This window comes from Phycodurus eques, chromosome 6 (genome assembly GCF_024500275.1).
Source record: "Phycodurus eques isolate BA_2022a chromosome 6, UOR_Pequ_1.1, whole genome shotgun sequence".
In the NCBI taxonomy this organism is placed as follows: Eukaryota; Metazoa; Chordata; class Actinopteri; order Syngnathiformes; family Syngnathidae; genus Phycodurus; species Phycodurus eques.
The window spans coordinates 15,098,035-15,122,351 of record NC_084530.1 but is presented as its reverse complement, the minus strand read 5'-3'; the positions used below and the strand labels follow the sequence as shown (position 1 = coordinate 15,122,351).

Genomic DNA, 24,317 nt, shown 5'->3' with positions numbered 1-24,317 from the left:
TGTTTGTTCCGTATCTTAACAAAAAAACACTATAATGGCATGGTACTATGTCCAGGCTATTGTTTTATTGGATTTTATTACGAAGGCTTTTGCAAAGTAATTTAGATAATGTGTAACATTCAGAGGCGGCACGGTAAATGACTGGTTAGCACATCTGCCTCACAGTTCTGAGGTCCGGGGTTCAAATCCCAGCTCCACCTGTGTGGAGTTTGCTTGTTCTCCGGTTTCCTCCCGCATCCCAAAAACATGCATGGTGGGTTGATTCAGGACTCTAAATTGCAAATGGTTGTTTGCTTATATGTGCCCTGCGATTGGCTGGCGACCAGTTCAGGGTGTACCCCGCTTCTCGCCCAAAGATTGCTGTGATAGGCTCCAGCGCGCCCGCGACCCGAGTGAGGATAAGCGGAACGGAAGATGAATGAATGAATGAACGTAACATTCAGACACGTACACCTTCTTCCAAACGTATTGAAAAGGTGAGGGCCAATTTCTTTACTTTTGCTTTACACTAAAAACATTCGGGTTTGACGTCAAAAGATGAACATGAAACAATAGTTCGGCATTTTGTTCCGGGTATTTACATCTGCATTGGAACCACAATTTGAAAGATAGCATATATGTAATAATATACCATTTCTTTAGGTGCGCAAAAGTATTTGAACAGAATAGATGGGAAAGTGAATGACAATAATTGCAAATCATTTGCTTGCAATTACTGTATAAAATTACATGCTTTGTCGATGTTAAGTCTGGAGATTAACTAAAACCTCACATTCTTGTTGCTAAACTCCTTTGTTGATTTGTCAGTGTGTTTTGGGGTCATTTTGTTGTAAATATCTCCAGATTAATATTAATATTTGGTTGCATCTTTCTTTAAAATGGCAAACACAGTTATCATGTACAACAGACTTTTGAGTTAACTTTGCCGATGCCATTACGTGAAGATTTGCGAGCCCATCCCATAAGAAGTCATGCAAGGACAAGCATTGACATTGCCTTTACCGAGCTTCATAGATAGGCTTGTATGGTTTCTCAAAAGCTTTAGCTTTTCCACCACTTTGTTAAAGATTCATCTTTGTTTCATCGGCCCATGAAAACCTTTTTTTCTTTAAGGCTTGTCTTTATTGATTTTGTACATTCTTTCTGTGCTTGTGAATGGGTCAGTTTTTTGTTGTGTAGCCATGTGTTCCAATACTTTTGCTCACACAAAAAATGGGTGGTTTCATACAAAAGGTGCTATCTTTTAAATTGTGTGTCCAATATAAAAACACTAGTAGACCCACTCGTGTTTTCTTTCTTTCATGTTTTTTTTTTTTTTGCACATTATCCTAATCAGTTAGTATCAGCCATGTTAAAAATGTTCCAATCGCCTTAGATGTGCTAAGATGTGGGCTAAAAAAGTTGACAGGGTATAAAGAAACTTTGGCAAAAACACAACACAAGGACAAAGTGGCCGTCATAAACAATTACGATCGCTGCACATCTTTATTGGCCTGTGTGCAAAAACAAGCAAAAATTAAACTGAAACTGTTGCACTTAATGAGCCAGAGTAGTTGACAGCCAGAAGTGGGTAGGAACACGCCACATTTACTCCTTTACATTGACTTAAGTAACATTTTGGAAAAATTGTACTTGGCTGGCAACCAGTTCAGAGGGTGTGCCCCCCCCACCCCTCCTGCCCGAAGATAGCTGGGATAGGCTCCAGCACTCCCACGACCCTGGTGAGGATAAGCGGCTCAGAAAATGGATGGATGGATGTACTTGTCACAGTAGTTTTAATGACGAATACTTTTTACTTGAGTATTTATGTTTAGAAGAAACAGTACTTTTACTCCATTACAATAATCTACATGCCGCCGATTTATTTTTAGACTTTCATTTTCGACTTCCACATCGGGCGCTGTTGCTCCAAGCCCCCGTGATTACCACAGTGATGTTTGATTTAAGATTACTAATCAAACAACACAAGAAAGTCGCAGGCCAATCAAAGTGGGTCCTGACAGCCGCGCGCGACTCATGTTTACATTACAGACTACGAAAAACAACAGCTTTAATATGCAGCGTAGTTTTGTCACTACCTAAACTTGGATATTTCAGCCCGCTTCTAACTTGAGAAAACACCTTGTGGTAAGTTGCAGATGTTTTAGCTGTGCATACGGCAACATTAGCACTATTTTATTCCTTGTTTCCACTTAACCGACTCACAGTAAGAGTAGACCCGGTTCTGATTATTGACCTTGCCTCTTCGCCTCATGTTTTTTGGATACTGTTGCCTTTTCGGATTGCCTGCCTGTGTGCCGACCTCTGCACGTTTATTAAACCTCTCTTTTGTGAAACTGTCAATTTGTATTGGAGTCGTGCATTTTTGGGTCCGTCCTCTGTTCCAGTTCATGACAAGAACATCTCTTTGGCAATGATGACCTGGCCAAGAAAGCAGCAAGTTAAATGTCAAGTCTAAGTCAATCACATTCAAGGTTATTTCAGTTTTTTATTTTCACCACCCCTCTCAAACAGAGAAAAAATATATCAGTTGAGTTGTACAAATTGTAGGTCAATAATTAATGGTGGAAAAATTTGGAAAATTATTTATCTTGGTCAAAATTCATGACAACACAAAAACTTGCATTTGTGGAGACTTTTTTATAGCCACTGCAGCCTCGTTCCTGTTTTGTAATCTGCCTGGTGAGCCTACAGTATTCTGCTGTTTAACAAGTGGAACCTGTATAGTATAAGACCATTTCTTGGAGCTGAAATTGCCTTAATTTGTTATTTTACAAAGACTAGGAAAGTTACTCACTACTCAGTACTTGAGTAGTTTTTTTCATAGGGTACATTCTTACTCTTAAGTAATTATTTGGAGGACTACGATTTACTTTTACTTGACTCATATTATGTTAAAGTAACTACTCTTACTTGTGTACAATATTTGGCTACTCTACCCACCTCTGTTGACAGATTGGTTTAGCTAAGATAGCACTGACTTTGCCTAGCATTAGTTGGGTATCTGGCCAGAGTGAGATTTGATGATTTGTAAAAGCTACAATCTCCGTCTTTTCCTTGACAAATGTTCAGTCGTCTTGCCTGGATTCAAAACTGGTACTAGTAAATAGTTAAATGAGACTTGTACCCTCCCATCCGGATTATTGCAGCCAAATACTGCACAGTAATTCACCATATTTTGACATTGGCTATCAATACAAACACTCAATAAGTACTGAAACAAAACAATGCGGAGACCTCCAGCATGTCAGACCCTGCCGTGTCCAGAGGTGCGTGATGTCACGGGAAAACTATCAATGAGTTTAAAACAATGTCATCACACAGACAAACAGCAATGAAATCATATCTTCCGTGTCAAATGGAATTCATTAAGCCGATTATAATACCGGTAACACTTCATATACGTTTGATCTTGATATAATATAGCTGATCGATCATTTGATGGATTGTGGTTGTGGTACAGATTAGCGGCTAATAAGGTAACAAATCTTTACTCATGCTCTTAATCAAACTTTCTGTTGGACATTTTTCCATATCATATATATATTTTAAATAAGGATAAAATTGAATGATGAAAAACAATATATTCTTTCATTTTATTTGTATTGCATTAAAAACAAAAGAGAAAATAATACTTTTTCATTTTTTTTTCAATTGCCAGTTGATAATGGAAAGAACGAATGATACTTGGATTGTCACTGCCTTCATTCTTTTTTCTATACTGTGACAGATAGCCTTTAATCTCTCTGATATACAGGGTTCTTCTCCTGGGGAGCTGGTACAGGCCTGTCTTGGTCCAACAACTACAGGTAAGGTGTCAGGTGTGAAGTTTCACTCGGCTCTACAGGATATTTACACCCAAAATGGACTTGTCGATCGGAATTTTGTCAACAGGTGGGTTACAGGAGAAACAATCATCCTTTCTTATGAATTTCAACTGTACTGTTGGCTCGGAAACCAATTCACATGTGGTCCACATCCTTTCAGTGCTCCACATCATTTCAATTCTGAGGCCTTTTTGGAGGGACGTAGTCTTATTACAAATGGTATGACATCTATTAAGGCTAATATTCGCATTGAGAACTTCAAGGCTGCCAGAGAAACACTGGGTAGAGTCCTTCATACACTACAGGTGAGGGGAATAACAAACTGGAAGAGAAAAGTGAAAAGTATATAATAATGAAAATATCTTACACTTAATAGGATTTTTTAAAATTGATTTATTATTATGTTCTAACAGGACTTCTATAGCCACAGCAACTGGATGGAGTTGGGCTACACAGAGCCATATGTCGCTCTCTTACGTCCTGACCTTCCTTTGGAAAACCTTGCAGGTATGTGTGTGCGCGCGTGTGTGTGTGTGTTCGTGTTCATGTTTGTGTGCTATTCCTACTAGCATAATTACTTCAAAATGCAATGAGTCAATCCTGGGTTGTGTGGGAACTCATAATGATTACATTATGCAAACGTAATATTCCGTCTTGAAGTAGAAAAGAATACTACTGGCCTTAGGTGGTGTAATATTTTAAATGAATAAGTGAAGGATTGCTTTTTGCAAAATTATGTAATTTCTGGTTGTCTTTGAAGTTTATTACACTACATTAGAATAAAGTCATATTTTTCCAAGGCAAAAAAAGTGTAACTATAGAATTGTTTTTTATTTTCAAATGTAAATGTATAATTACAGTACATAAGACCAACCAGTATTACAAAGAAGTGCTTTTTTTTTGTCCTAGAAAAAGAATAGTTGCGATCATCAACATGTACATTAGGGGTACTTGTGCTAAAATGAGGAAAGTCACAAATCTTGTTGTAAAGTAATTCTCGATGACAAGTTCCATAACCAATGAAATTTGTCAATGTTTTGGCACAACAACATCATCAGTATGAGGGCCATTCCACCGAATTAGTGCTATTTGCTTGTTTTAACTCTTTCAAAATAAACCCAAATTTCTGTCTTTTTAAATCCCTAAATCTGATAATATTCATACTCAACCACCATTATTTTGTTCCTAAACTCTTCATTTGAGTAGCAAGACTGAAAGTAACAGGAGTGAGGTTTTAGCATAGAATTAGCAAATACATGAAATGCAGCCTTGTGACATTTATCCTAATAGCATGTTGACACTAGGCACACAATAAAGCAATTCAACAGAAAAAAATATATAAAGGAACAAATAACAATAGTTTTTTTTTGAAAAACAGTACTGTGTCCTGATTTTACCCAGTCAGTTGAAATATCATTAAATATAAAGAAAAATAAATGAGTTACCATAATTTCTCGTGTATAATGCGCACCCATGTATAATACGAAGCCCCAAAGTTGACTTCAATATTCTCGAAAATCCTCCTACCTATGTATAATGCATTTTTACAATGCATGATTTTGGTTCTACCCATATGATCAAAACATGAAGTATTATCTGTATTGTTTTTTTTCAAATAATTATTCTGAAGTTAAGCACTTTATTTGAACACGTAATACTTTATTTTTATCTAGTTGCTCTTATTTTGAAATTCACAGCCCTTTATTTAGTAAATGAGAAAACACACAGTTGTGCTCATATGCTGGATTACCCAGGCAGAATTTGTAAGATGGGTACAATTCTTTAAAGAAAACATGAAGGGCCAAGCGAAACACATTTTATTTTTAATGGGATTCAAATTAAACAATAATGCATTTCAGAAAAGCATTATCATTAAGCAAACATAACCATAAAGAAATGAATGATGGTTGTTGTTCAGTCATCAGTCGTATTTTAAAAAAAACAATATTTTACAAATTCTGCCAGGGTATGTAAACGTATGAGCGCAACTATACATATATGCAGTCATACGTACCCGTCATATTGGAATGAAAGTGTAGGCTACACCCTTTAACGTCTCGGGGGCAGTGGCATATTAGAATGAAAGTGTACGCCTTTTTCATAACCTCTAGATGGCGGCATACATTTATAAAATGCAAAAGTTCTTTTCATTTCCCCCTATACCTATGTATAATGCACACTTTGACTTTATATATATATATATATATATATATATATATATATATATATATATATATATATATATACATATACTATACAATATCATTCTACTACCATTACTTTTAACTGACATTTTCCATCTTCTCTTGACAGTCTCAACCTGACAACTGGAACATATACCAATGAAACTCTGATCATTACGCCGCCTTCTCACACGACATCAGGCACTGATGTCACTTTGACTTTAGAAGCCAAATCATCCAATGGTGTTGACTCCAATTATGCTGTCCTCAGATTATCTGTTGTTACTAAGGTAATCAAACAATTAATTAATGACACACCAAGGCTTTCATTACTTTGAGTAATTGTATAGATCTAAAATATTGTTACATTAGATAAAAAACTGTATATTTTCCATTTTTTCTTTGTCCTCAGATCACAGATTTTGTTCAACCCGTGTGTGAAGTCGTAAGCGTATTGGCTGATGACTTTCACCAAGATATGTCTCAGTGTACGTTTTTCGAGTGGGAGCTATCCGCCAACGTTACTGATGGAAATGGAACAGGAATAGCGACAATTTCCCTCCGCCAGGGGGATGGAACTCTGTCACACACCTCCCTGAGCGGCCCCAGCATCCAGGCTAGCTACAACGCCTCCTGCTGTTCCCAAATTGTTGAGTTTGTAGCTATTGATGAAGTCGGCAATGTTGGCAAGTGCTACCACTCTATTGTACGATCTGCTGGCCATGCTGCTTTCAGTACAATTCACCTTCAGTACAATTTACTGTTAGCAAGGTAACAAAACTGCTTTTGCTTCTGGGAAAATACTATAGGGTGTGATGTTTGAGAAATGTGCTTGCCACCTGGAGGTAAAATCTGCAACATTTGCAATTAACTTACTACGCAAACTATTTAATAGCATTAATCAAAACATTTTTCATAATATGAAAGAAATGTGCTTAAAAAGTAATACAGTACTAAACAAACAGTAAACAAAGAAAATGCCAAGGACTGAGTTTTTTATGCAACATTTACTTCAAAAGGGATTCAGACACTGAATTGTAGGAGGAAAGGAACTAGATGGGAAACATTTTATTCATCTTGTTGCTTATTTTATAGATACCATAAATAAAACTAATGAATATATTAAAACTAGACAGGACAATTTCATTTTACACATCACCTATATCAATTATTGTTGTAATAAAAAATTACAAAAAATACATTTGCATTTAAAGGTCCCATGCCATCAAGGTCCAATTTTTTAAATGTTTTATGCATAACAGGTCAAAGTTAGTCTATGACATGGTTTACGTTTGACATCTATGCAGCTTGTCAATTGTATTAATTAGCCTTTGATAGGCCAAGGCCAAGAAAACCAGCCAATTGGTTTGAAGTGTCGTCGTGATGGAGTTACACTACTCATTATTCAAATACCTGCCCACTTTGTGTTTGGTACGCACTCACTTAACTCAAACTCGTGACTCTGTGTCGCGATAGTCTGTCAGCATCAAGAATATACTGCGTCACACACAACGTTTTGGAGTTATTGTGCATAACTATGGAGGGAAAAATTGATCGTCACTTTGTGTGCACCCAGGACATTTTGAAAACTCCTGCTACCAATACCGGGACCGTTAGAAGAAAGAGCAGGCCTAGAGAATTGTGAGCAAGGAAGTTTGCGTATGTAATAAGTAACTATTTCCAGCGTTCGGTTGTACTTTAACGTGTACCAAGCTAGCAATAGCACTAGCCACACTTTTACACTCTCACTCATTCTGTTCTCTCACACACACACACACACACCCACCCACCCACCCACCCACACTCTATTAAGAAATATAATCATGGATCGATGGTGAGATATAGCCTACTCCCAATCAGAGCAAATGTGTTTTCCATATTCAAATTAAGGAGAACAGTGATCCAATCAGAGGAAAGCTTATTCAAATAGCAAATAATGAGAAATCCAGCCATCTCATCTGCCAGGTGTTGTGGACAAACTGAAATAGCTTGAAAAAGGGCATTTACAACCCAAATTATCTTGAAAACATGATAAAAGGACATCAAAGATTGTAAAATAAATACATACATACATATACACACAAAATAGGTGTGGCATGGGACCTTGAAAGAAGCCAACTTGCAGGGTCTCTTATTTGACCTTATGTACATTTTTAACATGCTTTTTCAGGTGTCCAGACTGTGTAAAGTGTTTGGGACAATGTGGGCAAGAATGCGGTTTCTCTCCTGTATGGATATACTTGTGTCTTTTCATGTTGTTGTAGTCTAAAAATCCTTTTCCACAATATGGGCACCAGTGTCTTTTCTCCCCGTTATGCCACCTCAGATGCACATTTAGTTCAACTCTCCTTGCAAACTTTTTTTCACAGAGATGGCACTGGAATGGTTTCTCCCCTGTATGGATTCGTATGTGGGCCTCCACATCTCGCTTTGTGAAGAATGCCTTGTTGCAGATCTGGCACACAAATGGCTTGACTTTCCCATGTACCATCTGGAGATGTTTGGTGAGGCCAAAGCCATAGACAAAACCCTTCCCACACTGCTGACAGATATGGATCCTACCATTGCGATGCACTCTGCCATGTCGTTTCAGACCCTTGGAGTCAGGGAAGCTCTTTCCACAGAGTGTGCAAGAGAATGGTCTGTGACCGGTATGGAGACTGACATGGCTTTCAAGAGCAGCGCTGCTGCTAAGAACACGACCACATTCCCCACACTGGTTCTTGAGCAGCCGCTCACCGATGACTGCTAGAGGGTGCAGTGGTGATACGATAGGTGGGTCTTTGACATGTGTCAGGTGGTGCGAAAGACATTGGGGAGATACTACAGAACGATTCTGAGATCTTGGGGAGCGTGTCTCTCTCTGAACTGGTAAAATTGCTAACCTCATTTCTCTTAATGAGGCGGCTTCCCTGGCTCGCGTTGTAGGGGCAGTCCACACAAGCTGAGAAGTATATTTGTTTCCTGTTACATCACTGGTATAATGGTGTATTACTTGCTTAGTATTCTTTAATTTAGTTTGCTCAATGTTTGCTATATTTGTAGCTTTTGCTGCTTTGGATAATTGCTTTGCATTTTGTACCTTTACAGTATTTTCTGAAATAGTACAAGTTTGGTTGAATCTAGATTTCTTAGCAGTACTTTCCACAGTTGTACTTGAACTTGCACTATTTTTAGCCAATTTGGGCCACCAAGCACTTGCGGCAACAGTTTTCCCAAATAATGAATTTGATTTTCTTTTTATCTTTTTGGTGGTATGTTCTTCTTTAGCAAAGTTGCAACTCCTGAGAGATTCACAGTAAGGCATTTTGGGGCTGGGAAAATTTTTAATCAAACTGGACTCATTCTGAATAACGGGAGTGGACTCATTCTGACTAAGGGGAGGTAATTGGGATTTTTTTGGGCATGTATAATCTCTAGTTAATCTTGTCCTAGGAGGAGGCGAAGGAGATGTCTTTGTATGGACAGACTGATCTCGATGACAATTTAATTGGGTCTTTTCATTACCAGCATTTTCCTTAGCAGAAAAACGCCTCTTCTGACTTCCAGGTGGAAATTTAGTCTTTAGAGGGGTGGTGGTAACTTGAGTTGTACTTGACCTTAGACACACAGTAGTGGCTTTTAACTTATTTTGGCTAGTCTCATCTTTATTAGTGCTAGGCTTTCCAGTGATCCCAACAGGGAATGTTGTTTGTGTAAGACAAAGTTTATCTATAGTTAAACTTGAAGCGGGACTCTGACTAGAATCTCCTGACTTTTCAGAGACAGCATTATTGGTACATGGGTTGGACGGAAAACTACTCTGTGGGGATAATTTCATATTTGTCATGTCAGGTGTATCTGTGGTCGAGCTTGATTGTGGATATATAATAGATTCAAATGTTTTGCTTGCACAACCTTCAGCAAAAAATGGCCTTTTAGAGTTTATTGTAATGTCTTCAATAGTATCTCCCATTGTTATACTGTTTACATGGCTGACGTTTATTTCGGTTTGTGGCAGTGAGGGGATAATTAAAGCGCTGTCTGTCGTGTTTTTTAGAGCTGAACTAGATTTACTTACGCCTAGGTTTGGGGGGTTAACAGAAACAGGCTCAAATGTAGTCCTACTTTCAGTTGAACTGATATCGGTACTTTGGTGATTCCTGGGACTTCCTTGGAAAAACTCAGTTTCTGATAGTGTCCCTGTGGGACTCAGGGAACTGGCTACATTTGTGCAAACACAAATAAGCTCATTGGTAGACTCTTGGTCAGTCGTACTAAAGTTCTCTAATCTGTGTTTCTTGGGGCTTTCAGCGGGATGCTGTTTGCCTGTCAGTTGTTCTGGGATTGTTTTTGTTCTTTTAGTTTGAGAGTGCATTTTGAGATGACATTGGAGACGGGCAACAATGGAATTTTTCTGTGACTTCCTCCTGCCATCGGTACTGGTGCCTTCACACACGCTTTGGACATCTGTAGACTCAATTGTTAATACCTACGATATAAGAAAAAATACATTTTAGGCAGGTTTTTTTTAAAATCATAATGAATCAATTAAAATCAATCAATTACAGTGTTAAAAGTAATGAGTTAATTTTAAGACAACATTTGTATTAGGGTGGCAACTTCTACATTACCTTTTGGGAATCTTGGATTACAGGTGACACTGCCAACTGTGCAAGGAACTGAGTTTTTGTCAATTGTAAATGAGGGTCAGATATGTCCTTGGTGATGGGGGATACCTGTAAAGGGGTAGGATAGTCATTTTGTGAACCACAATTCTGCTCTGCATTGTTGATAATATTCTCATCCAGAGGTAAAGATGTTTTATGTGCTTGATCAGATTCAGCTGAAAGCCCTGCCTTTGCAAAGTCCATTGTTGATTTATCCAAGACTGGGTTGGACACACTGGAAGGTGTACAGGGTGACAAACAAGTGGCTCGCTCCCCTATCAATCTTGAGTATGTTGATGCCTTCTTTGATATCGAAGAGGCATTTACAGTTTCAGCAACAGAAGTTTGTTTGAAATTGGGAAACATGTTGGTTGATAAAGAGACTTCAAATGGACAGACTGTTGATTTTGATGCCTGGTCATTGATCAAAGATGAGGTTCTGTGTAGTAGGACTTCAGATTCCTTTCTATGAGAAAACAGTTGTGAAACCAAAACTGATTTGGTGGACAATGCCAGATGTGGCAGCCTTATTAGTCTGATTGATTGGACTAGTGGAAAACTGTTTATCCGTACACTCTTAGTTGATGATGCTGATGTTTGATGCCCAGGAGTTATTTGTAATTTTTTATAAATGCTGATCGGCTGTGACAAACATTCTAGTTTTGGGGATGACAATGTGGATAAAATAATTGGCAGTGGTGTTTCCTTTTCGTCTTTAATAATTTGAGCAAACGTGTGTGGGTGCAGTGATGATGGCAGAGTGACATCTGGTCCAACTGAATTCTGGTTGGTAGGAGCAACTAGTGTCTCAGACAGTTGTTGTGGGCTTGCCACAACAGCTGTACCTCTGGGAATTATAATTTTTATTTGTGTTTGTGGTATTGGGCCTGACCTTTGTTTTGTTGTGTCAGACATGACAAGGCGAGCAGCTGTTGTGAAAGTAACTTCATTTTTTCCTTGAGAAAGTTCTGAAGACGAAGATGTAGACTTATCGTGGGCACCAGCAACTGTTGACACAACAGCTGAAATCTGGTTCGGAGACAGTGGGGCAATCATACATTGTGGAAGAGTGGATGGTGATTTGGACAAAAATATTTTATTTGGGACAGAGTCTGAGACTATCAGTGTCTCTAATGGTGCTGCCAATATACTTGGAGTATGGAGAGAGCATTGCTCATGTGATTTGCTTGCTGGAGCAGGCAACAATGATGTAGATGTAATAATACCAGACGAAGTAACACCATGTTGGTGCACTGTAGGAACTCTAATGTGGGTCTGAGAATGTCTGGATTCTCTTGTAAAAGTGACAAAAAGTGTCTTGTTTGGTGACTGTGATGCCAATGCTTGGGTAGGTAATGAAGATTTGACCGCAGATGGTAAGGTAACAGAGAAGGTACACTGGTCTTGGGCTGTTGCCTTTTCTTGTGGGGAGGTACAATTCTTTGTGGACTGATCCATTGCTTCAACGAGTAGCATTGCATCCTGAAGCGCTACAGAGGTGGTACGTTCCCTGAGCTGATGCGACGATGCTTGTGGTGATAAGGTTGTTAGGTTGTTTAATAACTTTGATGCAGATGGAATGTCACTACTCTGGGCATGAAACAAAGCTTCTTTCATGTCCATGCAGGGATGTTCAGAAACAGAAGACAAACCTACTTCTGACAAAGATAATACTGAAACAATATGAGGTACATTGTTATGGTTCTCTACGTCTTCTGATGCACTGCTTCTTCTCTTTTCCAATGATGGAAAAACAATGGTAACAGCTTCTTGTGGTTGATCTGGGGAGACCTCTGCAACCCAACATGAAGACGTGACCTCTACGCAATTGGAAGGTGAATTCCTCACTTCATCATGTGATGCACCAACAGCACCAATTGAAGATAAAGGTGTTTTCATTGGGGTCTTTTGCAGACGTTTCACTTTTTCTGAGGGCTGTTTTCTCTCGTTTCTGTTTTGTGGCACTTTTCTTTCACACTTGGTTTTATCTTCTGTCAAGCCACATTTAATTTGCTCTCCTAGTTGTTTATCCACTAGTGTTGGCTCATCTTTCCTTTCCACTGGAGGGGGAACACCACTGTACAGCTGCATAGTGACATATGCTTGTTCATGTACTGGCGTTTCCTTAATTGATGCTTGCTGAATTTTAACCTTTGATGCCTCCAACTGTTCTTCAAAGGTTGTTGTTGGACTAGCACATCCTTGGGTCCCCAATTCAGCTAATATTTGACCAGCACTGGCTGCCACTTCAATGTTATTATTTATTCTAACAAGTGAGTTTAGATAATTTAATGGGTTTATTAATTGATTCCGTGCCTCATGTAAATTGTGATCCTCTTCCAAACTGGGGTGTACAGGGGCCACTAGAGTCTCAAGTTTTTCTCTGACCTCTCTCTTTAAACATTGCTTGTCAATCTCAGGGTCTTCTGTTTCATTTCCACAAGCAGAGTTTGGTGGTGAATCTAAGAAAAGTAAGGGGAAAATAATTTTAAAAATAGTTAAGAGTGACACAGCATTTACAATTTGTAAACCTTTTTCAAGTATAATATAAAAATGTGTCAATATTGCAGTCAGTTTTAACTTCTCACCTGCTACTGCACACAATATGTTCCTGCTAACTATGAGGGGTTCATAATCCTTTAAAATGAACAGAGAAGAAAGAAGAATAAGACACAATTATAAAGCAACAAACTTTGAACACAAAACAAATAAGAAAGAGAAGGTGAAGCAAAAACCAAACTACTCAAGCCTTATTACTTCTTAGTAGTCATGCCAGAAATGTTCTTGTCCCCCCAATAACACTGACGTGGTTAAAAAAGGTTAAACATTGAGCAATTCTTCCTTATATAACACAAGCTTCCAAAAACATTTGGGTGGTACTCAGGCTATTAAAAAGGAGCAAACCAGTCATTGGCACAGATGATGAACAGATAAGGGATGGGCATTGGAAAACATGTTCTCAATAGATTAACAATTAATTTACTCATTTTCAATTAAATTACATTGCTACATTTATAATTTAAACTTAATCAAAGATAGCACACAGTGGGTACGGAAAGTATTCAGACCGCCTTAAATGTTTTACTCTTTTTTATATTGCAGCAGTTTGCTAAAATCATTTAAGTTTATTTTTTTCCACATTAATGTACACACAGCACCCCATATTGACAGAAAAAAACGGAATTGTTGATATTTTTTCAGATTTATTAAAAAAGAAAAACTGAAATGTCACACAGCCCAAAGTATTCAGACCCTCTGCTCAGTATTTACAACCACAATTCCAATTAAGTTGGGACGTTGTGTTAAACAAATAAAAACAGAATACAATGATTGGCAAATCATGCTCAACCTATATTTAATCGAATACACTACAAAGGCAAGATATTTAATGTTCAAACTGATCAATTTTATTGTTTTTAGCAAATAATCATTAACTTAGAATTTTACGGCTGCAACACGTTCCAAAAAAGCTGGGACAGGTGACAAAAAAGACTGAGAAAGTTGAGGAATGCTCATCAAAAACCTGTTTGGAACATCCCACATGTGAAGAGGCTAATTGGGAACAGGTGGGTGACATGATTGGGTATAATAGGAGCTTCCCTGAATTGCTCAGTCATTCACAAGCAAAGATGGGGTGAGGTTCACCTCTTTGTGAATAAGTGTGTGAGAAAATAGTCAGTTTAAGGACAATGTTCCTCAATGTAAAATTGCAAGGAATTTAGGGATTTCATCCTCTACGGTCCATAATATCAACAAAGGTTCAGTCAGAGGATCTGGAGAAATCACTGCATGTAAGGAGGTGCTTGGGTTCTTCTTTACCTCTCTCACCAAGGCTCTTCTCCCCCAATTGCTCAGTTTGGCCGGACGACCAGCTCTACGAAGGGTTCTGCTCGTCCCAAACGTCTTCCATTTCAGGATTATGGAGGCCACTGTGCTCTTAGGAACCTTAACTGCACCAGAAACGTTTTTGTAACCTTGGCCAGATCTGTGCCGTGCCACAATTCTGTCTCTGAACTCTTCAGGCAGGTCCTTTGACCTCATGTTTCTCATTTGCTCTGACATGTACTGTGAGCTGTAAGGTCTTATATAGACAGGGGTGTGGCTTTCCTAATCAAGTCCAATCAGTTTAATCAAACGCAGCTGGACTCCAATGAAGGTGTAGAACCATCTTAAGGATGATCAGAAGAAATGGACAGCACCAGAGTTAAATAATCCAAGTCAAACATAATTACCAATGTTAACATACAGTAGCGTAGTACGTAGTGTTCATTAAAAAAAGAATAATAAAGTTTTTCTCCCTAATAGTTTCCTTTAATATTATTAAGTCACTAACATCAGCCACAGTATTGCAAGAAAAGGTTCATAGAAATTGTACCTAACTACATGTTTGAAAACAGATTCTAAAAGATTAAGTGGCAATGTATTGTAGTCAAAAATTAATACAACTGAACTGTACTTGTAAACAAATGTACTGTACTAATTTTTTTTAAAAAAGCTGAAGCTACAATGGCATTATGCAGAGGTTAAACATTTAATAGTGGGACTAGTACCACATTTTGAGAATCACTGTTTCAATCTCCATCTTCACTCAGTGCTCCTTCTTGCCAGACAACACGGGTAGATGGACCAAAATGTATAACACAGAGTTCTATGAAGCTAACAGAATTGGAAAAAGAATGAAGCAATCTCCCAAAAATAAACCATGTAAAAGAACTAAATAACCCTTAACAGAACCAACACTTGACTGCTTAGTCACCTTATAAGCGATCACCTCGGACACTGTCAGTATTATTTTGTTTAAAATGTGACTTCTGGTGGATAATCCTCTCTTACAATTGTTTTTCTTTCATATAAGGTGTTTTAAAAACTCAAAGGAAAAGGCATAACACACATCCAGAGGTTGTCTTTTGATGGATAAAATGAGATGTACTATATAGAAGTGTACTGATGGCTAGTGTGATATGCAGATGTATGCTGACAGTTCGAACTCCAAAAATTTTATGAACTCAAGAGAACTTAAACGTGAGTTTTTGGACCCTCAAAAGATATTCAGATATTTAAAGTTTTAACATTGCTACCAGGAGACCTACACACCTCGTGGTTTGAAAGTGAAACCGTCAGCTTTGAATTTTCATCTTTTGCAGCATCATAGTCGTGGTCCTTCAGCAGGGTGTACACCAAGTCTTCTTGATTACATTGTTTATTTTGTTCATCTGTGCTTTGTTTGACTGGCTGCACTTCCGGTAAAAGATAGCCAGGAAGAAGGTCTGCATACAAATACACAAAGTCAAATTAAACTTCCTGAAATGTATTTATCACCTGCAATATTGTGCAATAGGTATACCGATATACCACCAACTAAACAATACATTCACATATGCCCTCCAGTTACAAAGTGACATGATACCAATGACTTGTGTACAGTGGATATTTTCGCTGATCTTGTATTTGATGGGTGTGCTTATTGCCTACACTTCAGAGCAGTTAAAAAAAAACAGGTCATTAGACTGTTATGTACAGTGTATGAACAGATGGGTGAAAGAACTTTACTTGATAAAGTTAGCAAACAATGCCAACACCGTCATTTGGACTAAGGCATGTGGCGTTAAACTGAATAGCATGTGTTTGATTTCAACCATCTGTTTTAAAGTCCAGTTAATCTATATAAACCAACATTCACGTTATTAGAGGTGCAACAAGTAATTCATTAATCAACAACCAATCGATTATCAAATTAATCGACAACTATTTTGAATATTGGTTAAACATTTAGAGACCTAGTCTAACTTAAAATTGTCCAAATCTGATTTCAGCCTCTCGACAGTAAATATTCTCAGATTTCTGTTGTCTTCCATGAAGGCAGACATATTAATTTTGTGTAAAATTATTGATTGAATAGGGCTGGATGATATAAGAAGGAAAAAATAAAAATAAAATAAAATCAAATTTTTTTATTTTTTTATGTTACGATAACGATAATTTGACGATATCCTAAAAAATTTTTGTAAATCTCTACTTACTTCCCAGGACATTTATTTATAGACACAGCGTTTCAAAACAACAGCTCTCTTTTATTTTGTAAAATGCTTTATACATCTACTGCAAACATTTACACAAAGATATTGTATGGCAATATTTAATATTTAATAACTTAAAGTTTTGCCCAGGCTGTATACAGGAGAATAGGCCATATCAGGTTTGCGCAAAGGTATTTCAATCAAGCTTTTGTAACAAACCAAAAACAATTAAGATGACATCAAAATGTAAACCTAATAAAATATTTTAATCCAAATAGATTTTTGTCACTACAGCACACATTGGCATACGGATTTGGCTAGAACACTTCAGAAAGAAATGTAGTTGATGGCATTCTTTATCATATAGTAGATTCCTTTTTCCACACTGGCTATGCAGTGCCTCCTGTTTTTTTTTTTTCCTGAAAAGTTATCATTTTGGAGGTGGGGCATATGCCCGACAGCGACAACATATAAAATATGACACACCGGCTGAAATAAGTATTTAACACATCGCCATTTTGATCACTAAATATATTTTCAAAGGTGCCATTGACATGAAATTTTCACCAGATGTTGGGAACACCCCAAGTAATCCATACATACAAAGAAACTAGAACAAATATGATCAGAAATTAAGTTGTGTGTAATAATGTGAAATGACATTGACAATGACAGGATTCCTGACAGAGGAGTGCAAAAAACAATCAGAAGAGTTGTCCAAGAGCCAAGGACCACCTGTGGGGAACTTCAAAAAGACCTGGAATTAGCAGGTGCTGTTGTCACAAGGAAAACCATGAGTAATGCACTCCGCCGCCATGAAATGTATGCACGCTCAAAACGCAAGACCCCATTGTCCAAAAAAAAGCATGTCAAAGCTCGTTAAAAGTAGAATTTACACCGATCTGATCGTCTTGATCGGTATCGTCCCGATAATTAGCATTTAACGCTGATCTGCTGATTGGCTTTAATGTCATAATTCGCCAACATTGATCGGCTCCGCAAAATACATTTACTCCGCGTTGCCATTGTGTACAGTATACAGTATTTGAATCCAAAAGCTGGTTTATTTGTAGCCTTGTCGTGTGTCTTTTGACGTACTACTGTAAGTATCTGACCACCAATAAGGTTATTTAAAAAAGAAAAACGGTGGTGGTGTGGGACAGACAACACGTCTGAGACAGACAACTCGTACTGCGTGGATCAGACTACAAGACAAATTTGGTTGATTGCACTATAGCAGACTACTGCAATAAAATTGTGCATTCCGAAAAAAACGCATCCCGTCTTTTACTATCACTGGGCTTTATCTTGTCACCTCAAATGTGACCAAATACACTCGTTACCACGGCCACGACAACAACAATCGATCGCGCATGTATTGTGTTGGTCAAAAAAAGAACAAAATGGGGGAAATAAACGTGCGGTGGTGGTAGTCACCGGTGCTCGGGAGAAGACGTTCAATTCAATGATTGCTTGAGGTATGTTCACATACTTCTAATAGGATACGGCTCGCAAGCAGGCAACAAAATGTTATGTAGCCTTGTAAGCTAGTGATTGCACTAACGGTTGTACGTAAACATGCCGCCGTTATGTCGAATCATGCTGTAAAGTTTCGGTCTGTGTGAAGAAATTTAATTACAATAAAGTAATTTAATTACAGTGAGTTAGCACCCATTATTTCTGTCATGCTGGTTTGACCTTACTGATTAGAATACATGACCTGACAAGAGAATATTTTTTAACATATATTTGTGTACTGTATACTGACTATGCAGTAAATGAACAAGTCATTTAAATAGACACATTGCTCCATCTTGTGATCGGATCGGTTATCGTTCTTTTTTTTTTTTTTAAAACTCACTGATCGGCCCCAAAAATCCTGATGGTGTAAAGCCTAGCTTAAAGTTTGCTGAACAACATTTGGACAATCCAGTTAAATACTGGGAGAATATAGTTTGGTCTGATGAGAGCAAAATTTAACTGTTTGGATTCCATAATGCACAGCACATTTGGAGGAGAAATGGCTCTGCACATCACCCTAAAAACACCATGCCAACAGTGAAGTTCGGAGGTGGGAACATGATGGTGTGGGGCTGCTTTTCAGAAAATGGTACTGGTAAACTTCACATTACTGAAGGAAGGATGAGAGGGCAAATGTACAGAGACATTCTTGACTAAATCTGCTGCCATCTACGAGGATGACAAAAATTAAACGAGGGTGGACATTTCGTCAGGATAATGATCCAAAACATACGGCCAAGGAAACTCTGATTTGGTTTCAAATAAAAAATAAAGCTGATAGAATGGCCCAGCAAATCACCTGACTTGAATCCAATCGAAAATCTATGGAAATAACTGAAACTCAATGTCCATAAAAGAAGCCCATGGAACCTTTAGTTTTGTAGATAAAAAAATGGTCGTTCCAAAGGCAATTAGATATTTACCAATTGCTCTCAAATGGATTGATATCATTGGAAATGACTGCCAGTTTCATTTTCTTGAGCAAAAAAATAAAAAATAAATAAAGTCAACTTGTTAGTGAAACGTGGACCATTAAGAGGCCATAGATTCTTTTAGCCAGGGTTGTCAAACTCATTGTTATTGCAGGCCACATTGTAGTTACGGTTTCTCTCAGAGGGCCATTAAAACATAAATGGTTCATCGCTTCCTCATATTATTACACAGACACAACAAATTCATGTATAACTAGTTTTGAAATCAGAATTCAAGGATAATTGTTTGTTCAGCTATTGTTCGCGTTACTGTAAAAGGGCGTTTGGTAAGCAAAAGGTGCTTGAAATGTTGGTGAAGATTTTGGAAAGAATCATGGAAGTTTCACCCGATTTGCTTTCGCAGGCCACATAAAATGATGTGGCGGGCCGGATTTGGCCTGTGGACCTTGAGTTTGACATCAGCGTTCAACATTTCCAATGGAAAGGTTACGTTGGGTACGAGTTTCCGGTGTCTGTTTGTGTTAGGATATTTGGACGCCATCTGATGGAAACATAATTTATTCTTTAAATGTGTGACAACGTGGGGCTGTTTCATTTGTATATTCAATAGTTTGATGCTGGGACTTTCTGTTGTTCAAAACTTCATCCAGTTTTTATTTTATTATTATTTTTTTGTAATTCGAAAGGAAAGCTACTTCAGTCAACACCGCTATGTGCCGCTATGTTCAGTGTCAACTCGGTTTTGAGTTTCGCCGCGCTTCCCATGTTATCACAATGCATTTGCCCGGCGAACCGAAGTTAGCACGCCGCCGTACGCCAAAAGCGGAAGTGTTGCGTTCACAGAGTGCATTACAAAAATGTAAACCGGAAAAGGTCCAGCCTCTGACACAAAGCTCGTTACCTTCCAGAAATGCCATTGCATAATTTTCCGTACCATGACACATAAAACTAGCTTGGAGGGAAACTCGTGATAGCCGCTCTAACAACGTGCGCATATTTTAAGAATTAGGTGAGCACTGATATGTTTGGGGCGGACTTCTACACAGTTGTAACGTGAGGTGTTGTCATATGGGTTGCCTCCTGTTAGTCTCCACGCGGCAAGAAGTTGGGACGGATTTGTAGCACATACGTCTAACAAAATTCGTCTACACGCATATAGGAACATAGTAAGAAAGGCGATTCAGTAAGACGCACAAAAGAATCAAAACTCACCACATTGAACGGCTGTATCGCGCATCTTCGGACCACCACGTTGTCCGGACTCCCTGATCGCCTGCGTTTTCACATCCTCCATCTGTCTGCATGTTTGTTTAAGGGCCTCGTTCTCTGTCTTGACTTTCGTCAATTCAGCCTTTAATTCGTCAACCATAGTTTCAAAAAGTTTGGTAGTTTCGGCGACAGTACTCTTCACGACACTCTCTATGAAGGAGGTGTACTTCGTTTGAAAATCGTCCGTTGACATCGTATTATGTTACTATTTAGCGTGAGTTAGGAATTGCGGGTTCACTTTTAAAGGGTATTTTGAGTAAGGTTAATCGAAATGTCGCTTGACGACCGTCGTCAACATGGCCTCCGTAACCGTAGCCGCTTTGTTTGTGTGACGCACATATGCTGCGTTCGTCTCTGTCGACGAGAAACGCGCATGCGCGGCAGTCTATAATACATTGTCGGTTTTGCTCATTAACCCTGATTCAGAAAACCATTGATGTGTATATGGCCTCCGAAGCCACCAAATATCTAAATTTGTATCTGTAATGCCCACTTAGTAGCACACATGTATTCACCTGGAAGGAAAATGACGCAATATTTGTTTAATATGTCCTAACTCCCTTGCCGTAGTTAAAATCTCCGAAGTACATTTGTTCACACACGGAACCTCGAAGAAATTCGTTTGCTGCACAAAAACAATAACAACAGGTGATAGCGGGATTTTTAAATAGCCGGTAGTTATTTTGCATAGAAAACCGCGAATATCGTAACCATATGTATCAGGAAAAAAGTCACGGTTACTGTTTGTCATCTGGAACTGTTTGACAAAATATCAAGCTAACGTACGTTAGCTAATTACACTGAAAACTGTGTTGAAGGCTTGAGGTAGGCAGTAATTGCTAAATATCATTAACTTGAAAAGAGAAACGAAGTGATGTTAATTCAGTTGAATGTGTGCTCGAATAACCCTAACCCTATTTTTCCAAGGTGAGACTCAGTTGCTGCACCAGTTTCTCTTCGGGTTGCTAGTAGCTGCGATATGGCAGACCCACTTGGAACATTTCAGTCCCAACTTTCAAGGGTAATGGAAACGGTGTTCAAAGCTGCCATGTATGAGATCACTAGACTTGTGGAGGACAGTTTTATGGAGGAGGTAACACGCTGTAGGGAGCAAGTTGAGTCTTTAAAGAGGAGACTGAAGTGGTCCGAGAGCCGACGCAAAGAGGTGCGCGACGAAGATGAGCTGAGGTTGGCTGACTACGAAAGACTCGAGATGTTCAACGAAGAGGAACCGAAAGCGCTTCAATCAGGTGATATTCAGCTCCTGATCCTTTACTGTGCAAAGGTGCATTTTGGAAGAAGAAACATACATATTGGGAAAGAATTCAAGTAGAGGGTGATCTCGTCTTCAACCAATTCCAGTAGAAAACTATACTGATTTGATATTATTATTATTATTGTTATTATACAGTAAAATGACTTGGCAGCAGTGTCACCATTTTTTTCACAAAATGACCGGTAAACATTGATATTTCATAATCAGAAGTTCAAGCACAACCACCATTTCCTCCTGAATCTTAATTATTCATCCAATGAAAGACCTCTTAGATAATTGTATGCTTCGAACTTTGTAGGAATAGCTCGGGAGGCCCTTTTCTGTTCCAGCATGACTGTATTCCAAAATCAAGGTCAATAAAGAAGACATGTTTGGTGAATGTGTTAATTAAAATGCTTGGAACATAATTACAATGCATGTCTTACAGAATGATATTCTGGACCCCCGGATTGAAGAAATTTTGCTGAACTAGACCTTTTTAAGTTTTAATTGATAAACCCTGATATAATGTTTTGCTGCCATGTTATGCTTAATTAACTGGCCGTAGTTTGTAAAATCAGCAATCAGTCCTTTATATCATATTTTGCAAAACACTCATTTCAAACCAAAGAGCTCCTCAAGACCATGGCCAGTGTAACCATCCTAAATCCAATCCATTTTTGTTTTGCTACAGATTTAACTCTAAAGCAAGAGAATGGACTGCAGGAACATATGAATAGCCACAAAGGAACTGATGAACAAACATCTAGTTCTGAAATGGAGGCCCACAGTGGCCTGAAGGCATCACAGGTAGGGTTAGAGCATAGCTTATTGCCTTTTCAAAATGAACATTTGTTAGAATTATATTTGGTTTAGAAATCTCAGGAACTCTGTAATGATTGTACTTTGTTTCTTGAGATATTGTTGCCTGATTGTTGTATTAAAACGCAAAGTTTATGCAGTCACTTGACATGAGTACTAAACCTTTTTCTGTTTTTGTTTTTCAGTCCTCGTATGTGCAAACTCTAGACAGAGTGCTCAAGGAGGAAACCCTTCACCTAACAACAGAAGCCAAGGAGTCTGAGGATTTAGATGGTTTGTACCGTCACATATTTGGTAAAACACAAACAATTGACCACCTTGAAGAGATATAAGTATAAACCATTACAAACACATTTTACTCTTTTGCCCATAATTTTATTGGTACTTTTCTCCTGTTGTTATTTATCAGAAACTGAGTGCTCCCAACTCCCGGGACCAAGTAAACACTCTAGATTCCAGAGATTTCCAAAGTCTCACTGTAAAGCTGGCTTGGACCAGAGGCTGCAATCAACACACAATGTTGACTCTGGTGATCAATCTGAACCACTTTTGCAGAACAGGCATGTCACGAAAGACTCAGGTGACTTTAAAAAGACTGACTATGGAGTCACTAGCATGATGTACAATTTGGATGAATTACACGGATCCTCATCACAGCTGAGCAATGACCTGACTTATATGAGCCACTATGAAGGCAACACAGAAACACTAGAGGAGGCTAAGGATCAAACATTCCAAACAGTTGAACCAAGACTTAACAAGGGAACAGCGGGGTCAGATGCAGGGTCACCCACAAGGACTAACACAGATTTAATAGAGTTTAGTTGTTTATTGATCAATGAGGAAGGATACATTCTGAATCAAAACCAGAGCCTCGTGTCCCCTGCACATGCTTCGAGTGATTCAGGTGGCAGACTGAGCTTCCAGGACCAAGGCATTCACATTGACAAATCTTTGGACAGTCCGGCAGATATGTACGAGCCCTCAAATGTATACCATGCTTGTGATACTACACATCTTAGTGGGCGACTTCAGGTTCAGACAGCAGGAAAAGGAAGTAGGAGGCACATTTGTAACCAGTGCTCTCTGTACCTTTCCTGATTCTGCTGCTCTTAAGGCTCACAGGCAAACACACAGAAATATTGGGCCAAGGGCCACCATACTCCTGTGAGCATTGTGGAAAAACATTCACTCAAGCCTGTAACCTCAAAGTCCACCAGAAGATCCATTCAGGGCAAGGGCTTCATCTCTGCAGCCAATGCGGTAAAGGTTTCCCCTGTTTGAAAGACCTGAAGACTCACAAGTGTGGCCAGACCGGCAACAAACCGTATGGTTGCACTGTATGTGGTAACAAATTCAGCCGTCTTTGGAACCTGAAGTTGCACCAGAGAATCCACACGCAGGAAAAACCTCATCAGTGCACCACATGTAATAAGTGTTTCACACGTGCTGACATCTTAAAAGTGCACCAACGTACCCACACAGGAGAAAGACCGTACGGTTGCACCGTGTGTGGGCTCACTTTTAAACGCCTAGATCATCTGAAATCGCATCAACGCAAACATCTAACAGATCAGTGAAATCAGAGAAAGTGACATGGGATTAAATGCTTGTTTTTTTTGTTTTTCCCCCATGAATGAACAGCTACACGTTCTATTGCCGTAAATGATATTTGTACGCATCTCAAAAATCATTTAAAGAAATAAAATGCAACATGCTTTTGTGATTACATAAACAGATTCAGAAATATCCTCCTTCATTTTAAATGAGGGATTCTATGTGACTGATGTAACTGCTGTGTAAGATCCTGAGCCTTGTGGAATCACTGAAAAAAGGGAAACA

The 24,317-nt window shown here is 38.6% G+C and overlaps 2 protein-coding genes across 10 annotated transcripts; one reads left to right on the top strand and one right to left on the bottom strand.

Annotated features, from left to right (window-relative positions):
* Positions 1 to 7,813: 7,813 nt before the first annotated feature.
* LOC133403775 (zinc finger protein 37) lies at positions 7,814 to 20,721 on the bottom strand. 7 transcript variants are annotated; one of them, XM_061679000.1, is made up of 6 exons: positions 20,342 to 20,721; positions 15,754 to 15,926; positions 14,479 to 14,609; positions 13,248 to 13,296; positions 10,624 to 13,121; positions 7,814 to 10,481 (listed from the first exon to the last, which is right to left on the bottom strand). In XM_061679000.1, exons 5-6 carry the CDS (start codon positions 12,748 to 12,750, stop codon positions 8,142 to 8,144), a joined length of 4,467 nt encoding a protein of 1,488 aa, XP_061534984.1. In that variant the 5' UTR covers positions 12,751 to 13,121; positions 13,248 to 13,296; positions 14,479 to 14,609; positions 15,754 to 15,926; positions 20,342 to 20,721; the 3' UTR covers positions 7,814 to 8,141. The 7 variants fall into 7 exon arrangements, with proteins under 7 accessions (XP_061534984.1, XP_061534986.1, XP_061534987.1 ...); XM_061679002.1 differs by lacking the exon at positions 14,479 to 14,609 and having other exon boundaries at positions 10,624 to 10,728; positions 12,976 to 13,121; XM_061679003.1 differs by lacking the exon at positions 14,479 to 14,609 and having other exon boundaries at positions 10,624 to 10,728; positions 13,048 to 13,121.
* Positions 20,029 to 23,708, top strand: LOC133403776 (uncharacterized). Of its 3 annotated transcripts, none has more exons than XM_061679009.1 (5): positions 20,029 to 20,138; positions 21,326 to 21,648; positions 22,348 to 22,463; positions 22,661 to 22,748; positions 22,885 to 23,708. In XM_061679009.1, exons 2-5 carry the CDS (start codon positions 21,378 to 21,380, stop codon positions 23,574 to 23,576), a joined length of 1,167 nt encoding a protein of 388 aa, XP_061534993.1. In that variant the 5' UTR covers positions 20,029 to 20,138; positions 21,326 to 21,377; the 3' UTR covers positions 23,577 to 23,708. The 3 variants fall into 3 exon arrangements, with proteins under 3 accessions (XP_061534993.1, XP_061534991.1, XP_061534992.1); XM_061679007.1 differs by lacking the exon at positions 20,029 to 20,138 and adding an exon at positions 20,153 to 21,046; XM_061679008.1 differs by lacking the exon at positions 20,029 to 20,138 and adding an exon at positions 20,153 to 21,223.
* Positions 23,709 to 24,317: the final 609 nt, after the last annotated feature.

Excerpts from the sequence above, each read along its gene's own strand:
- LOC133403775 (XM_061678999.1), bottom strand. The coding sequence starts at position 20,591 with ATGTCAACGGACGATTTTCAAACGAAGTACACCTCCTTCATAGAGAGT. Across the intron at positions 15,927-20,341 it reads CGATACAGCCGTTCAATGTG|ACCTTCTTCCTGGCTATCTT; the intron begins GTGAGTTTTGAT and ends ATTTGTATGCAG. Across the intron at positions 13,122-13,247 it reads CATATTGTGTGCAGTAGCAG|ATTCACCACCAAACTCTGCT; the intron begins GTGAGAAGTTAA and ends TACTTTTCTTAG.
- LOC133403776 (XM_061679009.1), top strand. The coding sequence starts at position 21,378 with ATGGCAGACCCACTTGGAACATTTCAGTCCCAACTTTCAAGGGTAATG. Across the intron at positions 21,649-22,347 it reads ACCGAAAGCGCTTCAATCAG|ATTTAACTCTAAAGCAAGAG; the intron begins GTGATATTCAGC and ends GTTTTGCTACAG. Across the intron at positions 22,464-22,660 it reads GTGGCCTGAAGGCATCACAG|TCCTCGTATGTGCAAACTCT; the intron begins GTAGGGTTAGAG and ends TTTGTTTTTCAG.